This window comes from Gopherus flavomarginatus, chromosome 10, assembly GCF_025201925.1.
Source record: "Gopherus flavomarginatus isolate rGopFla2 chromosome 10, rGopFla2.mat.asm, whole genome shotgun sequence".
NCBI lineage: Eukaryota > Metazoa > Chordata > Testudines > Testudinidae > Gopherus > Gopherus flavomarginatus.
The window spans coordinates 70,593,716-70,620,885 of NC_066626.1; the positions used below are offsets into that span (position 1 = coordinate 70,593,716).

General features: G+C 42.6%; 1 protein-coding gene across 8 annotated transcripts in view; it reads right to left on the reverse strand.

The window, feature by feature from the left end:
* Positions 1 to 27,170, reverse strand: part of KALRN (kalirin RhoGEF kinase) — an 805,383-nt gene that overhangs the window by 426,984 nt on the left and 351,229 nt on the right. For all 8 annotated transcript variants that reach the window (XM_050916883.1, XM_050916882.1, XM_050916885.1 and 5 more), the window contains exon 6: positions 1,017 to 1,139. In XM_050916883.1, the coding sequence (XP_050772840.1) occupies positions 1,017 to 1,139 (123 nt within the window). The remainder of the gene's footprint in view (positions 1 to 1,016; positions 1,140 to 27,170) is intronic.

Sequence of the window (27,170 nt, forward strand, 5' to 3'; positions counted from 1 at the left end):
ACCAAGACACTAGGGTTTCAATCCTAATCTTATGAAAAGTGCCATGTGGTCTTTAATGACCACAAGTGGTCAGGATCTCTGTTCATTTCATCAGAAAGGCAGCAGCTCCAGCAGCACAGAGCCCTCTGGCAGCATGCAGGGCCATGGCTCACTAGTGACTTATGCCACAAGCTGAAACAACTACAAATTGCTTGGAGGTCTCTCATTCCAGTGCCAACCTCACTTGACCCTGCGTCACTTTACAGAGAGCTAACAGAAACACAGCATGAAGAGGTTGGTTGACTCAGAGCATTTTTTCTGTAGCTGACAGTTAATATTCAGAGAGAGAGGACAGGACTATTCCTATCCTATGCCATTTTGATAGGGTGTGTGCATTCAAGGTTCTAAATGAGCACAATGATCAAAATGTCAATACATTCTGCCCCAATTTCTGCACTGAAAGCATTGCAGCTTGCAGACACAAATGCTGTGTACCAGGGAAGACCAAGTAAGAAAGCAAGGCACTTCCAAATGGATGATGATTAATTTTTTCACCTCAGGTAATGATGAGTTGCATCCAAAGTTGAAATCAGCTAAGAAAAAAAACAAAATCTGATTCTGGACACAACTGACAGTTTGATTAGAGTCTCCTGTTTGGATTTTTGAGGAGCAGCCATGTGGGGGAAGAGAAATGTAAATTATTAAAGCACTAAGCTAGAGTTCTACTGAGTCTCATTAATTGCATGTCAAGAAAACGCCAAACCCTTAAATATACTGTATTTGTTTTCCAAAATGTAAACAGCTCCACAGGACTGGCCTGGTTTTAAATCAAAGAAATAATCATATATCAGCATCAGGGTGGACAAAGTAACTTTCCAGAACAAAGTGCTGCTGCCACACATCCAGCCTGACCTTTAGTTCTTCACATCTCATGGGTCTACAGTTCTCTTTTAAGTGGAAGTTCACTCCTGTCCCTTCCCCACCCACCCACCCACCCACCCACAGAATTCATATTTACAGTGTGTCTCTGAACTTACCATGGAATTCATTGCAAAGTGATTATGCTGTGTCTGCAAATCGAGTGCATGTTGGTAGCTCACTCCAATCTCTGTATGACTCTGCAGGAACAATTCTTTGTTGTGGCTGATCCAGTCAAACATCTATAGAAAGTTCACACAGGACAAAGAAAGTGAGTCAGGGGAGAAAAGAGTAAGATCAAGTGCAAAATACAAATATGAACGTTTCTGACACAGATTTACACTAATAACAAAAAAATGATTTAGTACCGCCACAAAAACCATCCCTATTTAAATAGAGTGTACTCAAACAAGGACAATATTTAAGTTAAGTTATTACCACCTTCTCTATGAACAGAATGACAGGTTAGGAAACACACATGGCAAACCTGTCTCTCTGCAAGCTGATCCCATAGTCCTTTCCTATACTTTATTAGGAGTTTCATAAGTAGAAAGACTACAGTGACAGGGCCTAAATTAGAAGTTATTCCATTGACTGATGCTCTTGTGGTTCATGTTACCAGAACCCCGGAATGGACCACTAATCTTTACACAATAATGATTTGGTTCTCTTTTTTCCCCCCCTTTCTTTGTAGTATATGGATAAGCTCCCCAAATCTTTCAGCTAAAAAACAAACTGATGTTTTAGACTGATTTTTATTAGTACTTGCTCTCCCCAAAAACAAAGAGCAGTCTTGCTTCCAAACATTAGCTGACAGTGAAACACACATACACATTTTATTTAATTCTATGGTCCTTACTCATGTCAGCTTCTCACTGCTCTTAGCCCTATTTCAAAGGAAAACAGATGTTTAAGTAGTTTGGTATGTTGGATCTAACTCTTAACAAAATTCTGTGCATCAGTTTTATTAATCTCCACCTATTATTTTATAACACCTGACATCCAAGGAGCTCATTTATGAACTAAATATCACAAGTTAGCTATTAGGTAGGTAAGGATTATAATACCCATTATTCAGATGAGTACACTGAGGAATAGAGAAGTTACTTGACTTGTCCAATGTAACACAGTCTTTTTGTGGAAGAGCCAGAACAGAATCTAAGTGTCCCAACCCAACGTCCCGAGCCTTAATACACACATACTCACACTGTACCATTGCACAGTATATATCACCTCAATCTTCACAGATAGAGGAATTGAGTATGTAAAGGTTAAGTGATTTTGTTAAGGTCTAAGCATATTAGTGGAAAAGCTGGGGCTAGAACCCAGCAGCCATGTCTGGGATCTATAGCTCAATAAAAATTAAGATCCCAGAGGACATTCTGTGCTAGATTACAGCTCCAAGTTGTGAGCTAGGGCCATGAAGATAACACTTCCTCCCATGTCAAACAAGTCCTACCAAACCAAATGGTTTTGACTTTAATTTTACTGACTGTAAAATAGAACCATGGTTGCTTTTTGTTTCCCTGTAGAATAAATTATAAACAAATTAGAAGTCTTCAATTTTGACTGGCACTGGTTAGGCAAAAGATGAACTCAGACTTTTTTCCCACTAAACCCTGTTTTATTGTTACATTATCCTCCCAACCCACTCTCACATAGTTTGTGTCTTTTGTCCACCTTTTATGTCCTTTTTGGCATGTGGAGTGAGAGTTCTTTAGGTCAAGGACTGTCTTGTTTGTTTAAATGTCTGTAGAATGCCTAGCACAATGGGGCCCTGATCCAGGTTCCTAGGCTGTACCAAATACAAATAATAAATGAATAATACCATATGATCTGCTTTACAGGAGTACAGTCTCAGTACAGTCATTTGGTAGTGTTGAAGAGGCATGAGATTTTACATTGTTGTGAGTGGGAGGGAGGCAAATTAACAGCTTAGCTACACCAACCATATGCTCAAGCGATTGCTACAAATCTTTGTTATGCTACTGATGTGACCTCAGATAAATACCAGCATCAAATCAATGGAATAACAAAAAGTTTGTCCGGTGACACCTTAAGAACAGAAAGATTCTAGCATCCGTGTATTATACATTATTATTATTTCCAAGGTCAGGTCTCCTCTGCCTGTGCACATATATTGGCATGAAGAGTTACAGACATTTAGGTTGAAAATAGATTCTGTACATACACCTCAAACTCCTCTCCCGTGAAGCTGGATTTTGCTCTAAGTGCTCATTTCAACATTAGGATCTGTTCTAGTCTCACTGTGTAGAGGATTTACACAAGTAACATTTAATACCCCTGTGACGGTCCACGCCCTTAGGGTCAGGGCAGCATGGCCCATCGGTCATAGTCTATAAAACAGCCCTTCGGTACAGGGCACCGTGGCCTAGCGGCCAGAGTCTATTGAGCTGCCCTTTGATGCTCTGCCTGTGCGCCTTCCACGGACAGCTGCATCCTGAATCCACAAGGGCATTCGTGAAGGTCCCTTCAACCCGCGCAGGGACCACTAACTTTCCCGGCCCCCTTTTCCAGGCTCTTTGGCTAGCAACCCAGATTTGCCCATAGTTGCAATCCATGAACAGGCATTCCCACTGAAAATGTCCCTCTTGTCCACGCTCCTAGCAGCGATTCTAGCCTTCTGAAGGTCTAGGGCTCTCCCTTGGCGTGTTCGCCCTCCTTGTGGGAGCCAATCCCTTCAAATCAGAGTCTGAGTAGCCCTGTGCCGGGATTCAGGGCTGGGAGGCTTAGTGGGTGTGGAGCAGGTGTTGGGCGGAGGTTCCCAAGCCTCCACTCCCCGAGGGCTTCCCTTGCCTGGCCGGTCCCTCTGGCTCAGATTTCCTGATCCCTGCAGAGGTGCCTCAGCTCCCTCGGCTGCCAAGTAGTCCTCCCTCAGGCTCACGTCTGCTGACAAGGTCGGCAGTCGGTCGCGTTGCACCCATTCTTTTCCTCCTGCCAGGAGGATCTGGGTGAACTGTTCAAGAGACATCATCTCTCCCACCTGGGGCCCAGTCAAGCCTTCTGGGTTCAACCATCTCCAGAGATCCTGTATTCATTGGGCCACGGCCTGAGGTCGAGTCCCAAAGAGGTACTGTTCTTTACGGAGGCGCTAGTGGTACATCTCTGGGCTAATGCTGGTCTGGTCTAAAATGGCTGCTTTCACCCAGGGGTACTCCAAGGCTCAAGGTTGCGGTAGGCAGTCTGCGCCTGTCCCGTCAAATAAGGGGCTAGCATGGTGGCCCAGTGCTCTGGGGGCCACTGAGCAGCAGTGGCAACGCACTCGAATGTGACCAGAAATGCCGTGGGGTCGTCACCTGGTCCAATCTTAGTGAGGCAAACTGGTAGTCCTACTGAAGCCTCTCCAGATCCTACTCCCGTGGGTGCGGGGGCTGGGGCTCCCAGCGGGCACAGTACAGTTGCCACTTGTTGGACTAGGCGTTCCTGTTGCAATTGTTGCTGGGCAGCCAACTCTCGAAGGAGCTGCTGCTGCTACTGCTGTTCCTGGTGCTGGGTCATCTGCAACTGCCGCTGGCTGGCCAGCTGCTGCATCAGGTGAGCCTGTTGTCGCTGTTGGGCTGCCTGCTCTTGCTGATTCTCCAGCATCCACTTTAGAAACTTCTCTGTATCCATCTTGGATGGCGAAGGGACTCCTGTCGCCCAGATTCCCTCTACTGGACCTTTCAGCAGGTCCTGGGCGATGCACACATTCTCCACCACATGTGACGGTCCACGCCCCTAGGGTCAGGGCAGCGTGGCCCATCGGTCACAGTCTATAAAGCAGCCCTTCAGTGCAGGGCAGCGTGGCCTAGTGGCCAGAGTCTATAGAGCCGCCCTTTGATGCAGGGCGGCAGGGCCTAACGGCCAGAGTCTATAAAGCAGCCCTTTGGCGCAGGGCAGCATGGCCTAGCGGCCACAGTCTGTAGCAATGGGGAGCCCCTTATGGGGTGTGGCAGCCCCGGTAAGGGGGCCCGGGCCTACCCGACTCCACCAGGCCCCGACTCAGGGGCCCTAACAGTGGTGTAGCGGCTTGCCACTGACTCAGTGGGGGGGTCCTACCAAAACACGCTGAGTTTCCCCAGTGGGGAGGTACCACTCTGTCACCCTCCCTCGGTCACTTCCTACCAGTGTCTGTGTTGGGGTTTCCCATGAGATGTTGGGTCCTCTGTGTTCGGCAGGGCCAGTTGTCTCCAGGGGTTCCTCCGGTCGCCGGGGTGCAGGCAGGCCGTGGATGGCTTTGATTCCCAGTACAGTCAGGGGCTGTGGCTGGCCCTCCACCGGAGCTTCCCTGGCAGGTCCTTCCCCTGCAGCCTCTAGCCCAGAATGAGCTGGGTTCTCTCCCTTTATACTACTAGAGCACTTGGAGCATGCCCAGTCTTGCCAGGGAGGTGGGACTTCCACTGTCAATAACATGGGCTTAACCCTGTCTGGCCTAGTGCAGGGTAAGCAGATCCCGTCACAACCCCTTACATCAGAAAGAAGAATAAACCTTATCCGACGAAGTGGGTATTCACCCACGAAAGCTCATGCTCCAATATGTCTGTTAGTCTATAAGGTGCCACAGGACTTTTTGCTGCTTTTACAGATCCAGACTAACACGGCTACCCCTCTGATACTTGAAACCTTATAAAAGCTCCAGTAACACCAGATTTAGAGCTGTTACACTGACCCCTGATCCAAAGATGAGTCCCTTACAGATTAAAGTTATCCGCCCATTTAAACCAATCTGTCCCCTTAATGTGTTATTTTAGATTAATTTATTTGCAGGAAGAGATTTTGTACCTTACATTTCCTGATGGAAGTTATTTAGGGAGAGATTCATATCTCCGTCACAGCAGTGTAAATCCAGAATAACATTGTTGACCTCAGTACGATCATGCCAGATTTACACCACTGTAACAGAATCTGGCCCCTCTCTCATTATTTCAGACTGTGAAATTGACCTGGTTCATTATGGGATGTAGCCACTGTTTTCTAAACACCTTCAGTGATTAAACAACCTACTGTAATTCAATCTAAATCTATCTTAGTGCCTCATTAAGAGTTAATACGATTTGAGTAAAAAAGAATTTAATGCAGTTGTGGACTCAAGAAAAGTATTACCATAAAACAATATATATATTTCAAGAGTAAAGTTCATGTCCAAACAACAGAGTTTTATCTCTCTGTTTAGAAACCAAACCAGATTTATCTCAAGCAGATACATGTTAAATGTGAACATGTTTTTAACCAACCTAGAACCATTTAAGGAAAAAAAAACCTGGCTGAAAGCCATTGAAAATAAATAGTAAATCTAGTATTTTATGCACAGCAATCCTAAATGGATTCAACTTGAATTTAAATGATTAATAAAACAAAACAAGTAGTAACTGATTATTTCTAGGGGTGAAAGAGCGCTTTCTTCATCTTAGCCACAATTGTATTATAGAGCAAGGATCTGGGTTAAGTTAAGCCATATTTATGAACTTTGAGATAGAATAATAGGAGAAAAAATAAAAATGAATAAATGAATAAAAAATGTATCCTTTTGCCTCATTTAATAAATCATAACAAACAATAGTAATTGAAAAAGTACCTCAGGAGTTTTGAGCTACACATAATCATTTTCTGCACTGCCTTCCAAAAATTGTTCTTCATTCATATTCATGGACAGCCACAGAATTAGGAAGGCATTCTCAACTATTCTTAAAATGGGCTTAAACTGCAGCAAGGGAGATATAGGTCGGACATTAGGAAAAAGTTCCTAACTGTCAGGGTAGTTAAACACTGGAATAGATTGCCTAGGGAAGTTGTGGAATCTCCATTTCTGGAGATATTTAAGAGTAGGTTAGATAAATGTCTATTAGGCATGGTCTAGACAGTATTTGGTCCTGCCATGAGGGCAGGGGACTGGACTCGATGACCTCTCGAGGTCCCTTCCAGTCCTAGAGTCTATGAGTCTATGTTTCAGATTTTCACTATATTTATGTTACTCCAAATTACTTGCAGGGTCAGTTCAAACTAAGCTGGGTCTCTGGCAAATTATCTCATAGACTCATAGACTCTAGGTCAGAAGGGACCATTATGATCATCTAGTCTGACCTCCTGCACAATGCAGGACACAGAATCTCACCCATCCACTCCTCTAACAAACCCCTAACCTATGTCTGAGTTATTGAAGTCCTCAAATCGTGATTTAAAGACCTCAAGGTGCAGAGAATCCTCCAGAAAGTGATCCGTGCCCCATGCTGGAGAGGAAGACGAAAAACCTCCAGGGCCTCTACCAATCTTCCCTGGAGGAAAATTCCTTCCTGACCCCAAATATGGCGATCAATTAAATTCTGAGCATGTGTGCAAGACTCACCAGCCAGCAACCAGGATAGAATTCTCTGTAGTAACTCAGATCCCACCTTATCTAACATCCCATCATAGACCACTGGGCATATTTACCTGCTAATAATCAAATATCAATTAATTGCCAAAATTAGGCTATCCCATCATACTATCCCCCTATAAACTTATCAAGCTTAGTCTTGAATCCAGATATGTCTTTTGCCCCCACTACTCCCCTTGGAAGGCTGTTCCAGAACTTCACTCCACTAATGGTTAGAAACTTTTGTCTAATTTCAAGTCTAAACTTCCTAGTGTCCAGTTTATATCCATTTGTTCTTGTGTCCACATTGGTACTAAGCTTAAATAATTCCTCTCCCTCCCTGATATTTATCCCTCTGATATATTTATAAAGAGCAATCATGTCTCCCCTCAGCCTTCTTTTGGTTAGGCTAAACAAGCCAAGCTCTTTCAGAAGACAAGTTTTCCATTCCTCGGATCATCCTAGTACCCCTTTTCTGTACCTATTCCAGTTTGAATTCATCCTTCTTAAACATGGGAGATCAGAACTGCACACAATGTTCCAGATGAGGTCTCACCAGTGCCTTGTATAACAGTACTAACACCTCCTTATCTTTACTAGAAATACCTCGCCTGATGCATCCCAAAACCACATTAGCTTTTTTTAATGGCCATATCACGTTGGCGGCTCATAGTCATCCTGTGATCAACCAATACTCCAAAGTCCTTCTCCTCCTCTGTTACTTTCAACTGATATGTCCCCAATTTATAACCAAAATTCTTGTTATTAATCCCTAAATGCATGACCTTGCACTTGTCACTATTAAATTTAATCCTATTACTATTACTTCAGTTTACAAGGTCATCCCGATCTTCCAGTATGATATCCTAGTCCTTCTCTGTGTTAGCAATACCTCCCAGCTTTGTGTCATCCCCAAACTTTATTAGCACATTCCCACTTTTTGTGCCAAGGTCAGTAATAAAAAGATTAAATAAGATTGGTCCCAAAACCCATCCCTGAGGAACTCCACTAGTAACCGCCTTCCAGCCTGACAGTTCACCTTTTAGTACAACCCGTTGTAGTCTCCCCTTTAACCAGTTCCTTATCCACTTTTCAATTTTCATATTGATCCTCATCTTTTTCCAATTTAACTAATAATTCCCCATGGGGAATGGTATCAAATGCCTTACTGAAATCGAGGTAAATTAGATCCACTGTGTTTCCTTTGTCTAAAAAAATCTGTTACCTTCTCAAAGAAGGAGATCAGGTTGGTTTGGCATGATCTACCTTTTGTAATACCATGTTGTATTTTGTCCCAATTACCATTGGGATGCAGGCTTCCGATAGTTTCTGCAACTTTGACTTGAAGTAATTCCAGGCCTCCTCTGCCTTTAAAGCCACAAGTTCTTCAGTCCATCCACTTCTCTAGCTAATTTCCTTAATTTTTTTAAGTTAGCCCTTTTGAAATAAAAAAACCTAGTCACAGATCTATTTTTGTTTATCCTTCCATCTAGTTTGAACTGAATTAGTCCATGATCACTCAAACCAAGGTTGTCCCCTACAACCATTTCTTCTATGAGGTCCTCACTACTCACCAAAACCAAATCTAAAATGGCATCCCCTCTTGTTGGTTCTTCAACTACTTGGTGAAGGAATCCATCAGCTATAACATCCAGAAAGATCTGAGCCCTATTATTATTACTAGCATTTGTACTCCAGTCTATATCTGGGAAGTTAAAATCTCCCATGATCACACAATTCCCATTAGTGTTTCCTTCATTAAAAACATGAAAGAGGTCTCTATCCATATCCAAATCAGATCCCGGTAGTCTGTAGCACACCCCAAGCACTATCTCAGAGGAGGCTGTAGTAGCTTTCTTTCCCAATGTGATTTTTACCCAGACAGACTCTGTCTTATCCATTACATCACTTCTTATTTCTTTACAGTCTACCTCATCATTGATATACAATGCTATGCCACCACCTCTGTCTTTATTTCTGTCTTTTCTAAACAGCACATAGCCTTCAATATCTGTACTCCAGTCATGACTACTATTCAACCATGTTTCTGTTATCCCTATAATATCCAGCTGATAAGGTCCAAGATTCAGTGTGTGAACTTCTCCCTCCACCTACTATAAACTCCCATAACATGGCAAGCTCAGGAAACGAAAAGGTGTGTGATATCCTGGCTCTCAAATCCAGGCCTATGAGTTTCCACACACCTATCATATCCTGGCCATGTCTGCTGAAATCAGGCTGGCTACAGAGCTAGCAGAACTACAGCCACAGCCAAGGCACCATCCACGGGACCCTTGATTGGAGGATCGCCGGGCTCCACTGATTAGTCTAGCCATGCTATTTAAGCCAGAAGGTGGCAAAGGAAGTTGAGCAATTAGGTGATTCCCTGCTGCTGCGCTGGATCCTGCTTGTGTCTGCTTCTGGCATGCTGTACTCAACCATGTTTCTGATTCCTGCTTCAGGCTCCTCACTTACCCCTGCCTACGGTCCCAGTTCCCACTGTGCTCCTGCCTGCTCTTTGTCCCTCTGCTGGTTCCTGCACCAACACCTCAACTCTGACCACCAGAGACTAATCCTGACTCTGACCCTCAGCTTTGACTTCTGACTCCAACTCTGGCTTGACTCTGGACTCTAGCATTTGGTATCTGACCTCAGATCTGACCATCAGCTTCATATTCGCTCATCTCCTGGCTCTGGTAATCAGCAGTTGTCTATGGTGCTGATTCTCAATTCTGTTCCCTGACCTGGATGCCTGCTCCACTCACTAGAAAACACCACCTCCATCCTGGTCCCTAACAAGATGTTGAGTTCCGTGGAGCTGGAGTATATGTAAGACAAGTGGCAAGAGAGGCCCAGATTCAGCAAAGCAATGAACCATTACATATATGCTTTGATGAATAGGGGTGTTTTGTTGTATCAGAGCCTTAGGATACTAGTCTATTACTCAGGAAAACTGGGGAATCACATTCAGTCTGAGCCAGGGCTGTGATAAAGGTGGAAACATCTGGATTTCCTGGTGAGGAAGAAGAGGGCTCACATTGTTATCACCATAGAACTCTGCCAGCATTGAGTGGTTCATACTTTCACATTCTTCATCATGTGGCACTGGAGTATGAGTAGTAAACATCATAGAACCATTGGTGAAACCCCAGCAATGTGGTAGTAGGGTGGCAAATTTTCAAAATTCATGAGGGCCCCCCCTCAAAATCACAAGATTGGCTCACATGAGATTTTTAAAATAACAAATTGTGAATTATTTTCATTTGCCTACTGGTACTGAGCTCTTTAGGTTCATGTTTCACAGTTTTCTCTGCAACCATAAGGGTTAGAAATGTACTATTTAAAAAAAATGAAATATGAGCTTATCATGTAATAAAGCCCCAACTCCTGGAGTCATGTTAAGGAAAAATACTAAATGTTGCAAGACTCATAATAAAAATCATGAGAGTTGGCAACATTGGAGAAGGGAGGTGAACCTGTCGGTGTGACAGCATTGGCTGTCCAGGCTCTGGTTTTTGGTGTAAGATTTCCTGAGAAGATTTCAAGTCCAATTTCTTTCCCACTTGAAAAACACTGGTGTTTCCTGTATTACTAATTTAGATGAAATGAGCATGTTCCTTGGTTTGCTTCAAAGAGATGCATCACTAAAGATGTCAGCAAGGCAATGAGACAGTGATTACTATTTCACAGAACCTGCAGAGGAGTTCACACTGAAGGGCTGTCTCGTGAGTCCTGTAGACATGTTAAATATCATTTGGTTTGGTTAATTTCTCTACCGCAGATTATTTTAAACTAGGACAGATTTTAGGACTCAGACCTATGATAGTTTTCCTATCATTAAAATGGTGCTACTTAGCACTGAATCAATGAACCAACCCATTTGTGAAAAATACCAGCCTAAACTAGTCCAGTGATTGCCATTATATTAATGGTTCTTTAATTACTGCTAAGGTTAGCATTCCAGCTTATTTTTTAATTGGAGTGACTGACTGTCTATGACTTAGTATGCTAATCAGTCTTACAGCCACGGAACTCACACTAAATTTAATGAAATAACTCTAGGATTGGACATTAGATGGGTTAAAACACATGAACCAACAATTCTCAATGTCTCCTACATTGACACTTCTCCACACAGCTTCAAATGATCTGGAAACGAATTAAGCATTTAGAATTTCTAAGTTACTGATCATATTCTTATTTTTTTAGAACACAAGTAACTTGCAGATAACTTCCAAGGTGATTATCAATGAAGTCTGTGTCTCTTGTGCTACATGAATGAAAAATGAAAGCACACATTAAACACTGATAAGTGCTACAAAAATTGCATTTAATGGAAGGAATTAGTTCTTCATCGTGAAAGAATCAAAAGAGTCAATATAGTGCAAAGAGCATTCTCACAAAGCTTTGTTAAAGCATTTACCCTAAGTTCAGCACCATTCTTCAGTGCTTAAATATCCTGCACATACCCAGACTGAGCCTAAGTTTATTTCTATTTGTGAGTTAGGACATATCCACTGCCCCATCCATACCCTGGCAATAATTTGCTCCGATTGGCTCAGTTCAAGATGTACAAAACATTCTAAGCAGGCTCCAGAACCAGTGGTATTTTGTCAGCAAAGTCCACTGTTGAGTGGGAGATCCAGTTAAGCAGCAGACCAAAAGACAGGTCTCAAGCTGATCATAAATGAATGATAGTTCTCAGGCTTACTGAGAGGGAGGAGGGCACTGCCTCCTTGCTTAAAATCCTACTAGCTGACCCCGTTACTACAACTCATTGGGAATTATTCAACAAAACAAATGGTTTGTGGAAACATATTGGTTTTGATGAAATTCTGATAAACCATTGACAGGGTTCTGACAAGGTTTCCTGCCAGCTCGACTAGCAGGCTGCTAGGGAGCACAAACTTCCAAGCAGACTCACCATATGGACTGCCCTGGGGCTGGGGTCCCCAGGGCTTCCATGGTCTGCAGCTCTGGAAAGCCCCACTAGGTGGACTGCTTCCAGCTGCTGAGCCAGGAGCTAAGTCCCAACTAGAGCCTGCAGGGAGCCTCAGAACCATGAGAACTCCTTGTCACATACTGTGGCTCCCAAGCTCTGATGTTCCTTGCTCAGCCATGACTCTCAGGACTTCTAGGCTCCCGGATCTCCATCAGTGTGCTAGGGCTCATGGGGAGCCAGGAGCCTAGAAGCTGTGGGAACCATGGCTGAGCCAGGAGCTTCAGAGCTTGGGCTCCCAGGGTCAATTTCATTTAGAATATAAGAACAAAAGACATTTTTGAAGCAAAATGTTTCCATTATTTTGAAACATTTTTTGTGCTTTTCCCTTCTGCAAGACATTTTGAAATTCTGCTTTGCACCCTGAAGTGGAGCACAATATTTTTTTAGAACATCAGTATTTCCTTTCCTCAGAAAATTCTGACTTTTGACCAGCTCTAACTATAAAACCTGCCATTTCAGCAAGCATAATGACTGCTTGTTTAAGAATGGAGAAGACACAAGTACCCTAAATAATTTTGTGTGCAGTCCAACCATAATTCAGATCAACAGGATTTACAGCATCATTCCAAATGATAAGAAGAAGTTTACACCCCATGCAGTAACTGTGGTTCTCCACTTCAGGTGCACATGCATTAGTAGCCTTAAATCTAAAAATCACTCTCCAATATCTGTTTTTGTTTTGGATGAGAAAGTATCTTGAATAGAAACCTTTTCCTTTGTTTTGAGCATGGACAGGATCAATCACTCCTGAATGAAGAGGGGAGTTTATTTCTTGTCTCAGTGAGAGCTTGTGAGAACAGTTCCTCGAAGAGGGATGGAGAAGTGGGGTGGAAAGGAGGAAGAGAGATAAAGTATATATGTAAACCGATACTACCAACAAATTATTCTTGGAGAAATCGGTTTCCTTGTATGCTGAAAATGGGGAAGTCAATCTTCAAATGTGGGGAAGTGGGCAAATTGTTTTAGCTGGTGAACTAAGAAATGAGGAGGATTTAAACCCTTGACCAACCCATCAAAACTGGTGTTCTGAGGCTGGCTGAGTAGTCAGGCCACAAGCATGAGGTGATTGTCTCTTCTGGAATCTGTTTCTTCCTGAGTGGTTCTTTGGAACCCAGAGAAGTGTATTGGGCCAGATCTCTAGGAGGTTTGTGACCTACTAAATTCTCTTTTGTTCATAGGAGTATAAATTCTCAGAAATTGTAAAAGTGGCCTTGGAAACTTTCAAAGTGTTCATGTGTTCTCTGAAAACAACTTGCAGACCATCCATGGGGAGTCCTCTCCAGTGCTGTGTACCTCTGTGAAAGCCAGAAAGTTGGAGCCAGGATGCCCTGTGCATAACTACCGCCATAGAGATGGAACTGACAAGGCATCTACCACATTTAGAGGCACTTAAGTGATGTCCTGGACAGTAACTATCCCTCAGCAGTTATGGCCTGAAATTGCTCTTTTTGCCTCAATGGAAGGTACTCAATAAAAGCAGTATATTTTGGGTAGTTTTGTGTAATTATATTTTGCCATGATTGCCTTGTAATTCATGATCTGAAATTGTAGGATCACAGATGAGTAGGACTTCTGACCTAAAACATTCAGGCGCTTCTGTTCTTTGTCATATGGGGTCAATTTGGTATGGTGTTTTCCTCTCTCATTCACTGTATCCACCACCAGAGAATTAGGAGGCGAGTGGGATAATAAAAATTCAGAGTTCTTGGTGGGGACATAATATTTTTGATCCACCCATTTGCAGGTTGGTGGGTTCTGTCAAACTGTCTTTGCTGGATCCAAAAATGCCTCATTGATAAGTAGTGCAGCTCTGGTCAGTGTTGCTGACTGCAGAATGTTCAGCGACTAGTGTTGTGATTCCTTGATCTCTTTGAGTGGAATCTATAGAGCATCTGTCACCAGTTTTATGAGGTCCTGAAACTGCTGGAAATCACTGGGCATAGATGATGGTGGAGGCATAACTCTTCTGGAGTCGAAGAGGAGATAGTGGTTTGAGGGATAGCTTATTTGCCCTAGCTTCCTGCTCTTTGAACGTGTCCTCTGGATGAGGAATGGGCTGGGGTGGAGTGGACTCTGTCTCTTGTCCTGGTGGGCAAAACTAGATGCCTTGGGAAATTGTCATCAGTAGGCTGCCCAGAAGTCCCAATATGTCCATTGTGCGGGGCCTACAAGAGAGGGGGTGGCATCCAAGGCTTCTCCCAGCACCCATGATGTCTTTCCAGAAATCCCAGCCCCCCCCCCCTCCCCGAGGGTATCAAAGAGTGGTTTTCTATATGGATGGGTAGGAGAGCCTTGCACTGAGAAAATACAGACAGAAGGGAGGTCTTCATCATCCTTGACATCATTCAGCAGAAAAGGGTACCAGAGAAGATGGGAGTCCAGTAACTGAATAGGCCTCACTATTGAGAGGCATGCAGTACCCCCTGAGAAATGGAGATTCTGGTTCATCTGTCACCAATAAATCCTTTGAGTACCAAAATTCTTGTGGTACTGCATGGGGAAACGGTACTGACATGATGGTGTGTCCGTCTCTACAGGTAGACGGTACCAAAGATTTAGCATGCTCCAAGGTCGGCACTGATGGAATTGGACACTTTGACTTGCACAGTACCCAGGAACCCATGAGAGTATGTGACAGCAGCAAAGCTGTTTTCCAATGGTACTAATCTGGAAGAATGTTTATCCTTGTCCTTTTTGTCACGTCTGGACTCCACCCAGGTTCACTTGGAGCAGTGACAGATCTTGGAAGGGCACTGGGACTTTCCAGCCTCACCGGTACCAGAGCAGTCCTTTCCCTTTACAGTATCAAGCTGAGAGGTCAAAGCTTCTGAGTCATCCTATGGGAGACTAAGGTCTTTTAGAAACAGGCTCCTTATGAGGGGAGTGTGAACTCCTGGGGCCCTTCAAGGAGGTCTCTGGAGTCTACCCCTTTCTCAGGGAGAGTTGAGCTGAGTTCCAAAGGAGCACTAGATCTGCCTGAAGATTGGCATACAGGGGGGTTCACCTAAGCTGGCTCTGGAGCAGGGCAAAGTGAATGTTCCATCATTGGTAGACTCAACTTAATCCCCCAGTTCCTCCTCACCCTGGATTTAAGGGCCAGATACAAGTTACACTTCTGAGGGACATGTGACTTTTCAAGGATGCAAGCGCACTCGGAGTGGCTGTTGCTAACCAGGATGGCCTCCTAGCCAGAGATGCAGCGTCTGAAACCCTTTGAAACGGGCATGCCCTTCCTAGAAAAGCAAGCCTCCCCAGAAAGAAGGGAGAAGAACAAAATAAATCCTCTCAACTACTAACCTAACAAACTAGCAAACTATCTAAAACCTAAACTCATTAGCAGAAGAAAAAAAGCTTGTAGTCAAGGCATGCTCAAGGCAGACACTCTAAAGCTCTATCTCAGCCTGAGTTCACTGAGAAGGAAGTGAGGGTGATTTGCCCACAAAGATCTATATAGCCTCAGTGTGGGGCATGAAGATGTGCAGGGCCCATGTGCAGTCCAGACTGACACTGTTAATGAAAATCTCTGATTGAAGGCACGTGGGGCACATCTGAAGTGGAGCATCCATAGAAATATATATTCTTCTTTGAACAGTGTCATCAAACCTATGGTTTTCTATAGTGCTTATTATCATAACATCTAAGTATGATTGTAACAACTCTCCCTTTATTTTTCTTATAACACTCACAAACATGAAAGATGTGCTTGAGCACAAACCCTGGTTCTCAATACCCTCAAATTCTGGGGAAGGTGGGATCCAACCTTTTCTGTTGTCTCCTATCTATATAGCAAAAAATGATCCAAATGTAATACACTGGCTAATTGCCTGTGATATATGTCCCCTCTAAGTGCCTGGTCAACACAGTGAGGCTAAGTCTGCTACTGCCACCAGCTAATACTACTGCTACCAGCAACTACTACCAGCTTTATCTCTAGTGGTAGTGGCCTGTATTGTGGTGCTGAAGGTCTCTACTTCTAGCTCCATCGATGATCAGTGGTGTGTTGTTACAATGTCACCATCACAGACATTAGCCAATATGTTACAAAAACACCTTCAAATTCTGCTGATGTTTGGGTTCAGATCAACATCTGAATTCCACAGCTCAGTCCAATCTCTAATTATTATTTTAGTCTGAACATCAAGCCAATGAACCCTCCCCACGGCATGCAAATATGAGTGATAGCACTCCTGCTGCAAAAAAAGGGAACATGTTTGCTAAAGAAATAATTCATTAGCAATTACAGAGACCAAAAAAAAAATAAAAAAAATCTCCACCTCCCAAAAGGCGCCTCTAAACAATTCCTTCTTTTCAGGAATCCTCAGTCCAAGCCATAAGAAATAGACTGGTAAGAAGGAGCAGAATAGAATCCTTGCAAATATTACCATGATGATAACGAAGAAAAACAATTACCCTGAAAGAATATCTAATTTATACATATATATCTTGGATTTCTGGACTCCAATAGAAAAGAACCACCTATTGAATCAACAACTATACTTCTCCCATCACCTTAGTTTTCCCTGGCAATCTCCCATCCAAGTATTGACCATGCCTGATACTCCTTAGCTGATTTGATCTGACAAGATTACAACCAGAGATATGTTTCAAATACTAAAAACAAACTCAAGAGTGAATGGAAAAGACCCAACAAAAATATGAGGTAAGGTTTCATAATGAGCTTTGCTCAACATAATACTTCACACAAATATTTAGTCTCCGCTGTCTCCTTATGACACTTAAGAAATGTTATTCTAACAGAATCTTTTGGGTCTTTATTTGAATGAAGGACAGGTAACCAATTATATGCATAATGAAATGCAAAGAAATTCAGGCAATGCATCTGAAGAGATGACGAGTCTAGAGGAATCAGTATGAGGCCCATAGAAATTCCTTACCAATTAAAGCAAAGCAATCCATCACTTACAGGAGATGAGGCATGCATGCCAGGTTGCCAGTGCCACCTGTCCAGTTTTAAATTGGCTCAAGTACAATAAAGTATGAGAGGTTCCATATGGAGGACATTTGAAGCTAAGCAAACATTTAAAACTTCCTTTTCACAAAATAATAATATTTGTATAGGAGTGTGATACAGCATGGCCAGAGGGCAGCAGGAGAGGGTTAGAAGGGAGCCTTATTCCCTGTAAGGGGAAGAAAGTTTGCTATAGATTAGAGCACCTGAAGCCAATCACATCATAAAAACCCCCTGCTTCAATCAGACAGTGTGGGAATTGGAGCAGAGAACAGTTTGAAGGAGTTGGAGCAGAGAGGAATTGGTGCTGGAGCAGAGGACAGTTTGGAGAAGGGCTGCTGTGAGCTAAGAAGTCCAAGACCCTAGGTAAAGGGGCACCTGGCTTATACAGAGGGAGGGCAGGAAGCCCCCCACAAGCTGAAGGGTAGGACAGGGAAGTAGCCCAGGGGAAGGAAGTGTCAGTTCAAGTAGTTTACCACTATCCTCAGGGCCCTGGGCTGGGACCTGGAGTAGAGGGTGGGCCCAGGTCCCTCCCTCTCCACTCCCCTCCTCTACGACACTAGTGGGGCAGTTAACATTCCACTGCAGGGGCAAGAAATGGTGCCCTGAACCCTCCCCAAAGAAGAGAAAATGTGAGACCCATCAAAATAGTGCTGGCAATTTGCCACAAGGAGTAACAGTCAAAGTCACTTCCTTGAGGTTTATAAAGCTTCCAAATATAAGGTCTTGATCATCACCCATTAAAGTCAGTGCAAAGATTCCCCCTGAATTTAATGGGAGTTAAATTAGGCTCATAGTCTTTGCAATGCATCTAATATGAGTGCACCAGCATTTCCACAAAAACTTACTGAGTAAACTGTTGGTGATTGATATGGAAGTTCTAACTGAACTTGAAGGGCCTGATCCTGCAAAGATTTATACCCATGCTGAACTTTATCAGCTGGACTTCTAAAGATCTACTCACTTGAGTAAAGTTATATATGTACGTAAGCATTTACAAGATCATGCACTAAAACGCTGACCCTAGAGCCAGATTTAAATGATTTTTCTATCACTGTTTTACAGATTAAGACCCTGATTATGCAAAATACTTAAGTGCATACTTGACTTTACGCATGTGCTAAAGGGGTATGTCTACACAGCAACTAGACACCTGTGGCTGGCCTGTGCCTGCCAGCTCAGGCTCGCGGGGCCCGGGCTGCAGGGCTGTTTTATTGCTGTGTAGACTTCCAGGCTCAGGCTGAAGCCTGGGATCTAAGACCCTGTGAAGTGGGAGGGTCACAGAGCTCTGGCACCAGCCTGAGCCTGGAAGTCTACACAATCTGTGAAACAGCCCTGCAGCCCAAGTCCCCCAAGCCCAAGTTGGGTGGCACAGGCCAGTTGCAGGTGTTTAGTTTCTGTGTAGACATAACCTAAGTTGATCCCTATTAAACAGTCTCAAGCAAATGCTTAACTTTTAAAGTAAAGAGATCTTATGCATGTGCTTAAGTGCTTTGCTGAATCAGGACCTAATGTGTAGCTTCATTTTTTTTAGGCCTTAAAATATATTTCATAAAGCATACAAGCTGTGCAGTACGCACAAGTCAAGATTTCTACTGGACTTTTCACTTTTACATTTCTTGGGCTGGAGTAAGTTGTTGTGTATTACAGGGTCCTGCTCATGTTCACCATAGCAAATCACTTACCTGCACCCCTTTGTGGCTTGGTGCAGGGTTGCTGGGCTTTCTCCTTGGTCACCTCCATCTCTGTCATCCATGGCACAGACCTCCAGCCAGGTCACTTAAAAGTTCAGCCCCCTTCTGGGGTATCCAAGGCGAGCTGTAACTGGATGGGCCTTGAGATAGCTTCTCCCAGCTGGCCTCTTCAAAGTCCCTTCACCTGGCTCCCTTTGGGATGTCAGCACAGTACTTACAAATCACCACAGAATGCAATGAAATTGCACTCTTCTTTCCAGAGAAGCAGGTCCCAGGGCAACTGTCTGTATCCCCTCATTAAAACTCAGAACTAGAAACAAAACATTCTGAAATGCCTCTAGCCCCTCTCCAGGCCTGAGCTCCTCTTCAACTCCCGGTTCATCTTGCGAAACACAAGCCCCAGGACTGCCTCCATGAAGCCTGGCCCATTGTTCCAGAGTCCTATCATGGGAGTTAACTCCACTCTTGTGGCTTAGCTTCCCAACCCAACTCAGCTCAACTACTCTCTGTCACAGCCAGCCCCCAAGCTGTTGGCTTCCTCCTTTAAGTCCTATACCCAACACAGTTGTGAAAGGACAGGGCTAAATAAATAAGCCTCTTGACCCTTAAAGGAACAGACCATCCTGTCACAGTGTGACTCCACTGAAGCTGGTTTACACCAGCTTATGATTTGGTCCCTTGGCTGTATTTGTATCATCTCAGTCTTACATTACTACAGTTTTTCCATTACATATGTCTATGCAGATGATTCATACAGCATGGTACATTTAGGCTACAGCACATTAAAGTTATTTCAGACAACAGGCCCAACTGTCAACCCACTAGAAAATTAGCTAGATGTGTGATAAGAGAAATGGTATTAATGTCACAGCACTTCTTCTAAAACTGTTATCAAGCCACAAGTGGGCAAGAAGTAATGCAGAGTAAAGCAGCAATAATTTCATTATTGCAGATGGGAGTAAATATCATTTCACAATACTTGTAGAGGACATATAAATATGCTTTAATGACATTCAAAGATATTGTGTGCCTCTGCCTTTTAGCTTAACTTTGATGAAGCATTGTGCCTCCTACTACTTTTACATGGTTCCTGACATCAACTACTCCTGCATACTTGGAAAGGATTGTTTTCTATTCCTTACAACAGAAACTGGCCTTACCTGAGCACGTATCATTTACAAAAGAGAAATCTACTTGCTACCTAAGTGCAGATTAATTCATTAGTTAGACAGGGAATATAATCCTCAAAAAGACAACGAGGAAAAAAATGTCTCAACAGAAAATTTCTGTTGTAAATAATTCAGAGGTCAAACTATAATTGCACCCCCAAAATGAGGGATTTCCCTCTCAATTTTCATAATCTGAAAAAGACAAAACTTTTTCTTTAAAGTTTAAGAACTTGTAAGATTCTGGTGACTATAGATGCTGTTTCTGCTTTCAGCTCAATGTGTGACAGTCAAGTCACTTTAGACAGCTGCCACTAAAACTAAAACAGCCAGACAAATGATTATTGTTTTATATCCAAAATGTGGAATTTCCCTCATGCTGATCAGAGAACCAGAGACACGGTCATGGAATAGTCACAGGTTTAAACTCTGACATCTCATGACGCTTTATACTGAATAACAACTTTAAACCAGAAATACTAACCTTCTGCTGAATTGATTTCTAGCCCTGATGGATCCCAAAATAGTGCACAAATGTTCAATTGAAGGTCTCCTCTGAAAAGTAATTCCTTAGAGATCAGAATGTGTCCCCAAGTTCATTGTGCCTTGATGATTTCCACATCAAATGAGCTCAGTTTGTGAATAAAAATTTGTTCTCTAGCCACCAGACTAGCAAATGCAACCTGGGCTCTGAATGTCAAGAACAATTTTTCTCTGTCATGCATCATTACCAGTGATAAATGTTCTGCAGGGCAAATTAGGCCCTCATTGACACCTGTGCAATCCCCTCGCTGTCAGTGGGCTTGCACAGGTGTAACTGATTACACCTTAGTAAACAGTTCTGTCAATGAAGGCATAAAATCCTTTATCAGCTGTTCCAGTTCTTCAGTGCTAATGGCACTTTAACATCATAACAGTATAATGTATGAAAGGCTATTTCGGGCGACATTTAGAGGTTTCAAAAAGATGTCATTTTTCTCTCCCTACACTGTCGATCTTGCAGGACAAGATAACCTGGTTTGATAGGAAGAGTGATAAAGAGTTAAAGATTCTTTAAAACAGTTTAACAGTAACTTTCGCTAGAATGTGTGGTGTCTCCAAGATAAAAGACATTATGGCGTGGTTTAACGGTGTTACTGGTGTTCATTCGGGATGACCTGCCTAAGTCTATCCTGGCTTTTCCCGTTGAGTACCACAGCAATTCCAAACCCTTGCCGATGAAACCTTCAGACCATGCCACGCCATGTCTGAAAGTTGCTGCACAATTAATTTGACTGTAGACTTGGTGCACCACTTCAGTGTATGAATTTCTGACAGCCAGATTTTTAACATCTAAGGTTTCTTGAGGGTTGAAGCAATAAGTAAGTAATTAAAAATTAAAAACCTTCTTCTCATTATCACTCTGTGATGGATTCCTGCTATTTGAGATCATTTATCCCTTGGCATCCTCAGTAATTACAACTGAACATGTTGGTTATTACCTGCTGTAATCTCTGTTAAATAATGGTTGAAATACTCCCTATTGAGACAGTCAAAAATAGTTGCGCTTGCAATACTGATTGGTAAAAATGCTCGTGCATTTGCCGTTGTGCCAAGATAACGAAGTTGAAGCAGTCTTGAAATGCTCTATATCAAAATTGGCAATAAAAATAAAAAGGAAACCGGTGCAAATGCAAAAATACTTCATCAGAACATTCTGACTTTAATTATTTTTGGATCAGTTCAGTTCTGATGTTCATGGAGGAATCATGAGGTTTGGTAACTAAGTATCCAATCCTGGCAGCAACTAGCTGGAAATAGGACAGTACATTGTGTTCCCGTTTCAGTAGAAGCGGATTGTGGAGCTGTTTGCTCACAGTTAGAAGTGAACAGACTGCAAAGTGATAGCTGCTGAATTTGGGAACAGTTCTCACACAGCAAGAAGTATGCAATCATTTGGTTAATGACTGCCCTCATGCACCGAAAGGTTACAAGTGTGCTGAATGCTCCCTTTCAAATATGATAGGAAGTAGCCAAATTGTACATTTTAGGACATGTTAAATTAAGCCAAAAATAAATCTAGCACAAGGATGTCCCATCTAACTGTAATAACAGGGCAAACAATGCTTATGGTTAGTACTCTGCGTTTCCATGCACAAGATCTGGTTCATTTGTGAATGAAGTAGAAGTGGCATGCTCAGCCCCATCATGGAAAGCATACCTGGTATCATCCCTCCAGTGGCCCTTCTAACTAATTCAGGATGCTAGAAGGCACTGAAGCAAGGACAATCTTCTCTTTAAAATACCAATCTAGGACTCGGGAGACTTGAGTTCAATTCCTAGCTCTAAAAAGACTTGTGTGTGAAATGAGACCAGGTCACTTAACCTCTGTAAGCCTCAATTCCCAACCTTCTACTTATCTGTTGCATCCCTCATATATTCTGCTTCTATGTCGTATCTCTTGTACATTCTGCTTCTGTGTTGCTGGTCCAAACCCAATCTGGATCAACAGTGGTCAAACACTTACGGGTGTTTGGCCCGCTTAGTGGCCAGCTGTCCATACAATAAAAATCAACACCACCATTTGTACCAAATCCAGTCTTGTCAGCAATCTCAGTAGAGTCAAAATGCTGACATGCCCATGGAAACTGAACTCCCATCACAACCACAATGGTATAATGGTAAAGTAGTGTGGAAGGAAGGTTGCACCATCACTGCCCATCCTGCAGCTATTCTGGGCATAAACAGGACTGTAAAACCAGCACTAAATTTATTTAGCAGCAGCAGTAAAGGCACTGAGAGACTCCAAAGGAGGTCTTGTTCCATTTTTCTAAGCTAAAGAAATGGTGGCTGCATGGAGGGGTGGGCAGAGAAAGCAATCAGAGTAAAATAAATGAGGAAGATAAAGATTTTGGTGCAGATTTACCAGTGCCCTCCAGTACTTTGCAGCACACACAAGGCAGCCACAAAAGTAGTTTAACTAGATGACTAAATTGAGTTTGCACTTGCTTTCATAGAATCATAGAATATCAGAGTTGGAAGGGATCTCGGGAGGTCATCTAGTCCAACGCCCTGCTCAGTGCAGGACCAATCCCCAACTAAATCATCCCAACCAGGGCTTCGTCAAGCCTGACCTTAAAAACGTCTAAGGAAGGACATTCCACCACCTCCCTAGTTAACCCATTCCAGTGCTTCACTACTGTCCTAGTGAAAAAGTTTTTCCTAATATCTAACCTAAACCTCTCTCACTGCAACTGGAGACCATGACTCCTTGTTCTGTCTTCAGGCACCACTGAGAACAGTCTAGATCTAGCCTCTTTGGAACCCCCTTTCAGGTAGTTGGAGCAGCACAAACCAGCCAAAGCATACGGATGAATCTGTCTCACTTTTATTATATTCATCCCCCAACTTCTTACTGGTAGAGAGCAGGGAAGGATAGCTCGGTGGTTTGAGCATTAACCTGATAAACCTACAATTGTGAGCTCAATCCTTGAGAGGGTCATTTAGGGAACTGGGGTAAAAACCTGTCTGGAGATTGGTCCTGCTTCAAGAAGGGGGTTGGATTAGATAACCTCCCAAGATCTCTTCCAACCCTGATATTCTATGAACTGTTCACATTAATGTTACACAGATTTCCAGGCCACAAGTGACCATTATAATCATATTGTCTGACTTTCTATATAAAACAGGCAAGAGAACTTCTCCAAAATAACTCCTAAAGCAGATTTTTCAGAAAAATATCAAGTATTGACTTAAAAATTGTCAGTGATGGAGAATCTACCACAACACATGGCAAATTATCAACTTTTTGAAACTGCCCCTTTTAAAGCACAAGGGTGTGTGTGTGTATATAATATATATACACATATATATGACTGGTCTGTGTTTTATTCTGTTTGCATATTATAAATGAGATCAAGTCATGATCAGTTGTACTTAAGTTACCATTAGTTTTTAGTTCTGCAAACAGTTCTTCTTTATCTGTCAAGATGAAGTCTGATATAGAGATCCCTTGTGCAGGACGCAACACTTTTTGAGTTAGGAAATTGTTATCTGTAGTATTTAGAAATTCCAGGGATATTGTAGTATTGGCAGCATGAGTCCTTCAGCATATAGCACTCAAATAGAATTGCCCCATGATCACACATTTTTTTTAAACCTATATATCATAGGTAAGTGTGCAAGAAGTTGGTCATCATGTTCCCTCGTGTGATTTGGTAGTCTGTAGCAGACATCAACTAACACCCCATCTTTAGCGTTATCTGTTAGGATACTGATGCGTAAGTATTCAAGATCATTTCTTCCAAGTTATCAGCAACTTGGAACACACATTTGACACAGACACTCCCCCCATAAACACACTTTTACCCCTTCAATCCTTCTGAAATAGGTTACACCTGTTGACGTTAACATTCCAGTTGCATGAATCATCCCAAATCATCCCACCAGGTTTCAGTAATACCAACTAGATCAAATTTATACTCATAAATGAACAATTCCAATTCCTCTTGTTTGTTACCCAGGCATTGGTTCACTGGAGTAGGGGCAATTAAAGAATTTCACCTCTTCATGTCCTTTGGTTTCTTGATTAATTTTGTACTCAATATATTGATTCTGTGTTAAATAATATCTTCCCTCTTTTTATCATCCCCTTTTGTTATTGGTTTAACACACTCCTGGCTACTCTAGCCAGCCTGTTCCTGAGTAGATGGCTCCCCTTCTAGTGAGGTGGAGGCCATAGAAATGATAAAGCCCCCTTACCTCATAGAATGTGGACCAGTGTTCCACAAAAACAAACTTTTATCTAGCCAGCAGTTCATTTCCAGAATCTTCTACCCTCTGCCTTCCTTCACTCTCAGGACAGGAAGACATCTGAGAAGACTGCTGAGATATTCTTCTTTTTCAGTTCGCTTTCAAAACCCTGAAGTCAACTATTATGTGTGAGACATCTTGCCATGCAGTGTCACTAGTGCAGATATAAATCATCACCAATGGATCCTTGCTTGTCAACTTCAAGAGCCTATCCAGTCTTAAAGTTATGTATCATGTCTTAGCTTCAGAAAAGAAACCAGGAACAAGCATAATGACCTCCTGGTCTAGCAAAACCCACACTCACCTAGAAATACTGTAGCATTTAAAGAACAGGGTCAAATTAAGCATGAACACTGGTGATCAAAGTAATGAATAGTCCCTAGAAAGCCACACATAACTGCTTTCTGCTCTAGCAACTCTTCCTCCTACATTGGAGGCACCCAAATTGAGGATGTCACTAGCAACCTGCCAGGAGCCTGAGTCCCACTTACTTTGTATAAATTGAAGTAGAGGACAGTTGTTGCGTATCTTTAATTCAGAAGTGTAGCCTGCAAAGATTTCAAGTCTTAGAATGCAGTATCCTGAACTAAGACCTACATTCTACATGGGATTCACTTTTATATTAAAGATGAGGACATCTGCAGGCCACACCTGCTTATGCCCTGCCTCTAGCCTAGAATAGACTACATGCTAAATACCTTCAAATGGTATTGAACACCTACCTCTTCACATCCAATAACTCTCAACTGTCTGTCATTCCATGGGACAGCTTAGATTTTACATAATTTAGCTGCTACTCAGCAGGTTGCAATTATCTCTGACACATGATGTCACTCATTCAATGCCCACAGTATCACCTCAGCTAATCACCTTGTTACACCATCCCCTAGTTATGAGTAACCTTTGCTTTTTGTAGGCAAACATAGTTTCTTTAAAACAAAACAAAATGAGCTCTTCTGAAGTTTCTAAAGCCATTGCACTTTAGAAAAAATGCCAGGTGTGCTCAGAACACCAAAGTGCTATGTTTAATTGCTGCCAGTTTACCTAACAGGGCCCCCCTCCACAAGGAAAAACACCACTACATTTCAAGCAAAGATGCACTTGGCAGGGAGTATTTAAATTATTTTAAATCAGAAAACACAGAGAAAGCACAAATTTTAAGAAACTCTGAAAACTAAAGAAACTGTGCTGCCCCAATAGAGAAAGCCATGAGCTATTGTTACGTTAATTCAATTCTCACCTGCCTTATTAGATCCTCCCCTACTCCAAGATGTGTGAAGTAATTAAGTAAAAGTGATTAGGCCTTGGTAGAACTTGCATTCTGGTTTACAATGGCAAATATGCAGATTTCTAAAATTGGATTTACAGTTTCCATTTCTGAAGCAAAGTTTAAACCTTGCACTGCGCTTTGTTTATTTTTATGGGAACATGCAGAGGTCTTGATCAGGATCAGGAACCCACTGTTACACGTGTTGAAAAAACACATAGCTCCCTGTGGACCAGGCCATTTATAATTTGTTATAATCGATGATTCAGACAGTGCTGCCAAACATGGAGCAGTGAAATGAATCCAGATCACAGTGCCCAAGCCAAAGCTACTGTGATCCTTACTGACCATGCTCTAGTGTGAGAGAAATAGTTCCTTTGTGCTGACACAACTTTGTGTTGATAACTTGAGCCTAGGGACATGCTGGACTACTTTGTGACTGCGAGTGAGGTACCTCACTCTTGTTTAGCAGGAAACCTTGATCCACTCTTCTCATAATGCTCTCTGCAAACACATGTATGCATGCACATAGATAGCAGATCTGCATTTCTTCAGTTCTTGATTATTTATCTAGTCTTCTGCTCTATTGCCCTCCCCAGCCGGCATCGCATAGGAATGCAGTGTGTGGGTAGGAGTGAAAGTCACACACTGAATCTTGGTGAGAGGTTTCAGAGTGGTAGCCATGTTAGTCTGTATCAGCAAAAAGACCCAGTATTTGTGGCACCACAGAGACTAACAAATTTATTTGAGCAGTTTCTCATTGGAGTCTGCAGAATTGGAATTAATTTGCAAACTGGACACCATTAAATTAGGCTTGTATAAAGACTGGGAGTGGATGGGTCATTACACAAAGTACAACCTATTTCCACATGCTAATTTTCCCCTACTGTTACTCACACCTTCTTGTCAACTCTTGCAAATGGGCCATCCTGATTATTGCTACAAAAGTTTTTTTTCTCCTGCTGCTAATAGCCCATCTTAACGGATTACTCTTGTTATAGTTAGTATGGCAACACCCATTTTTTCATGTCC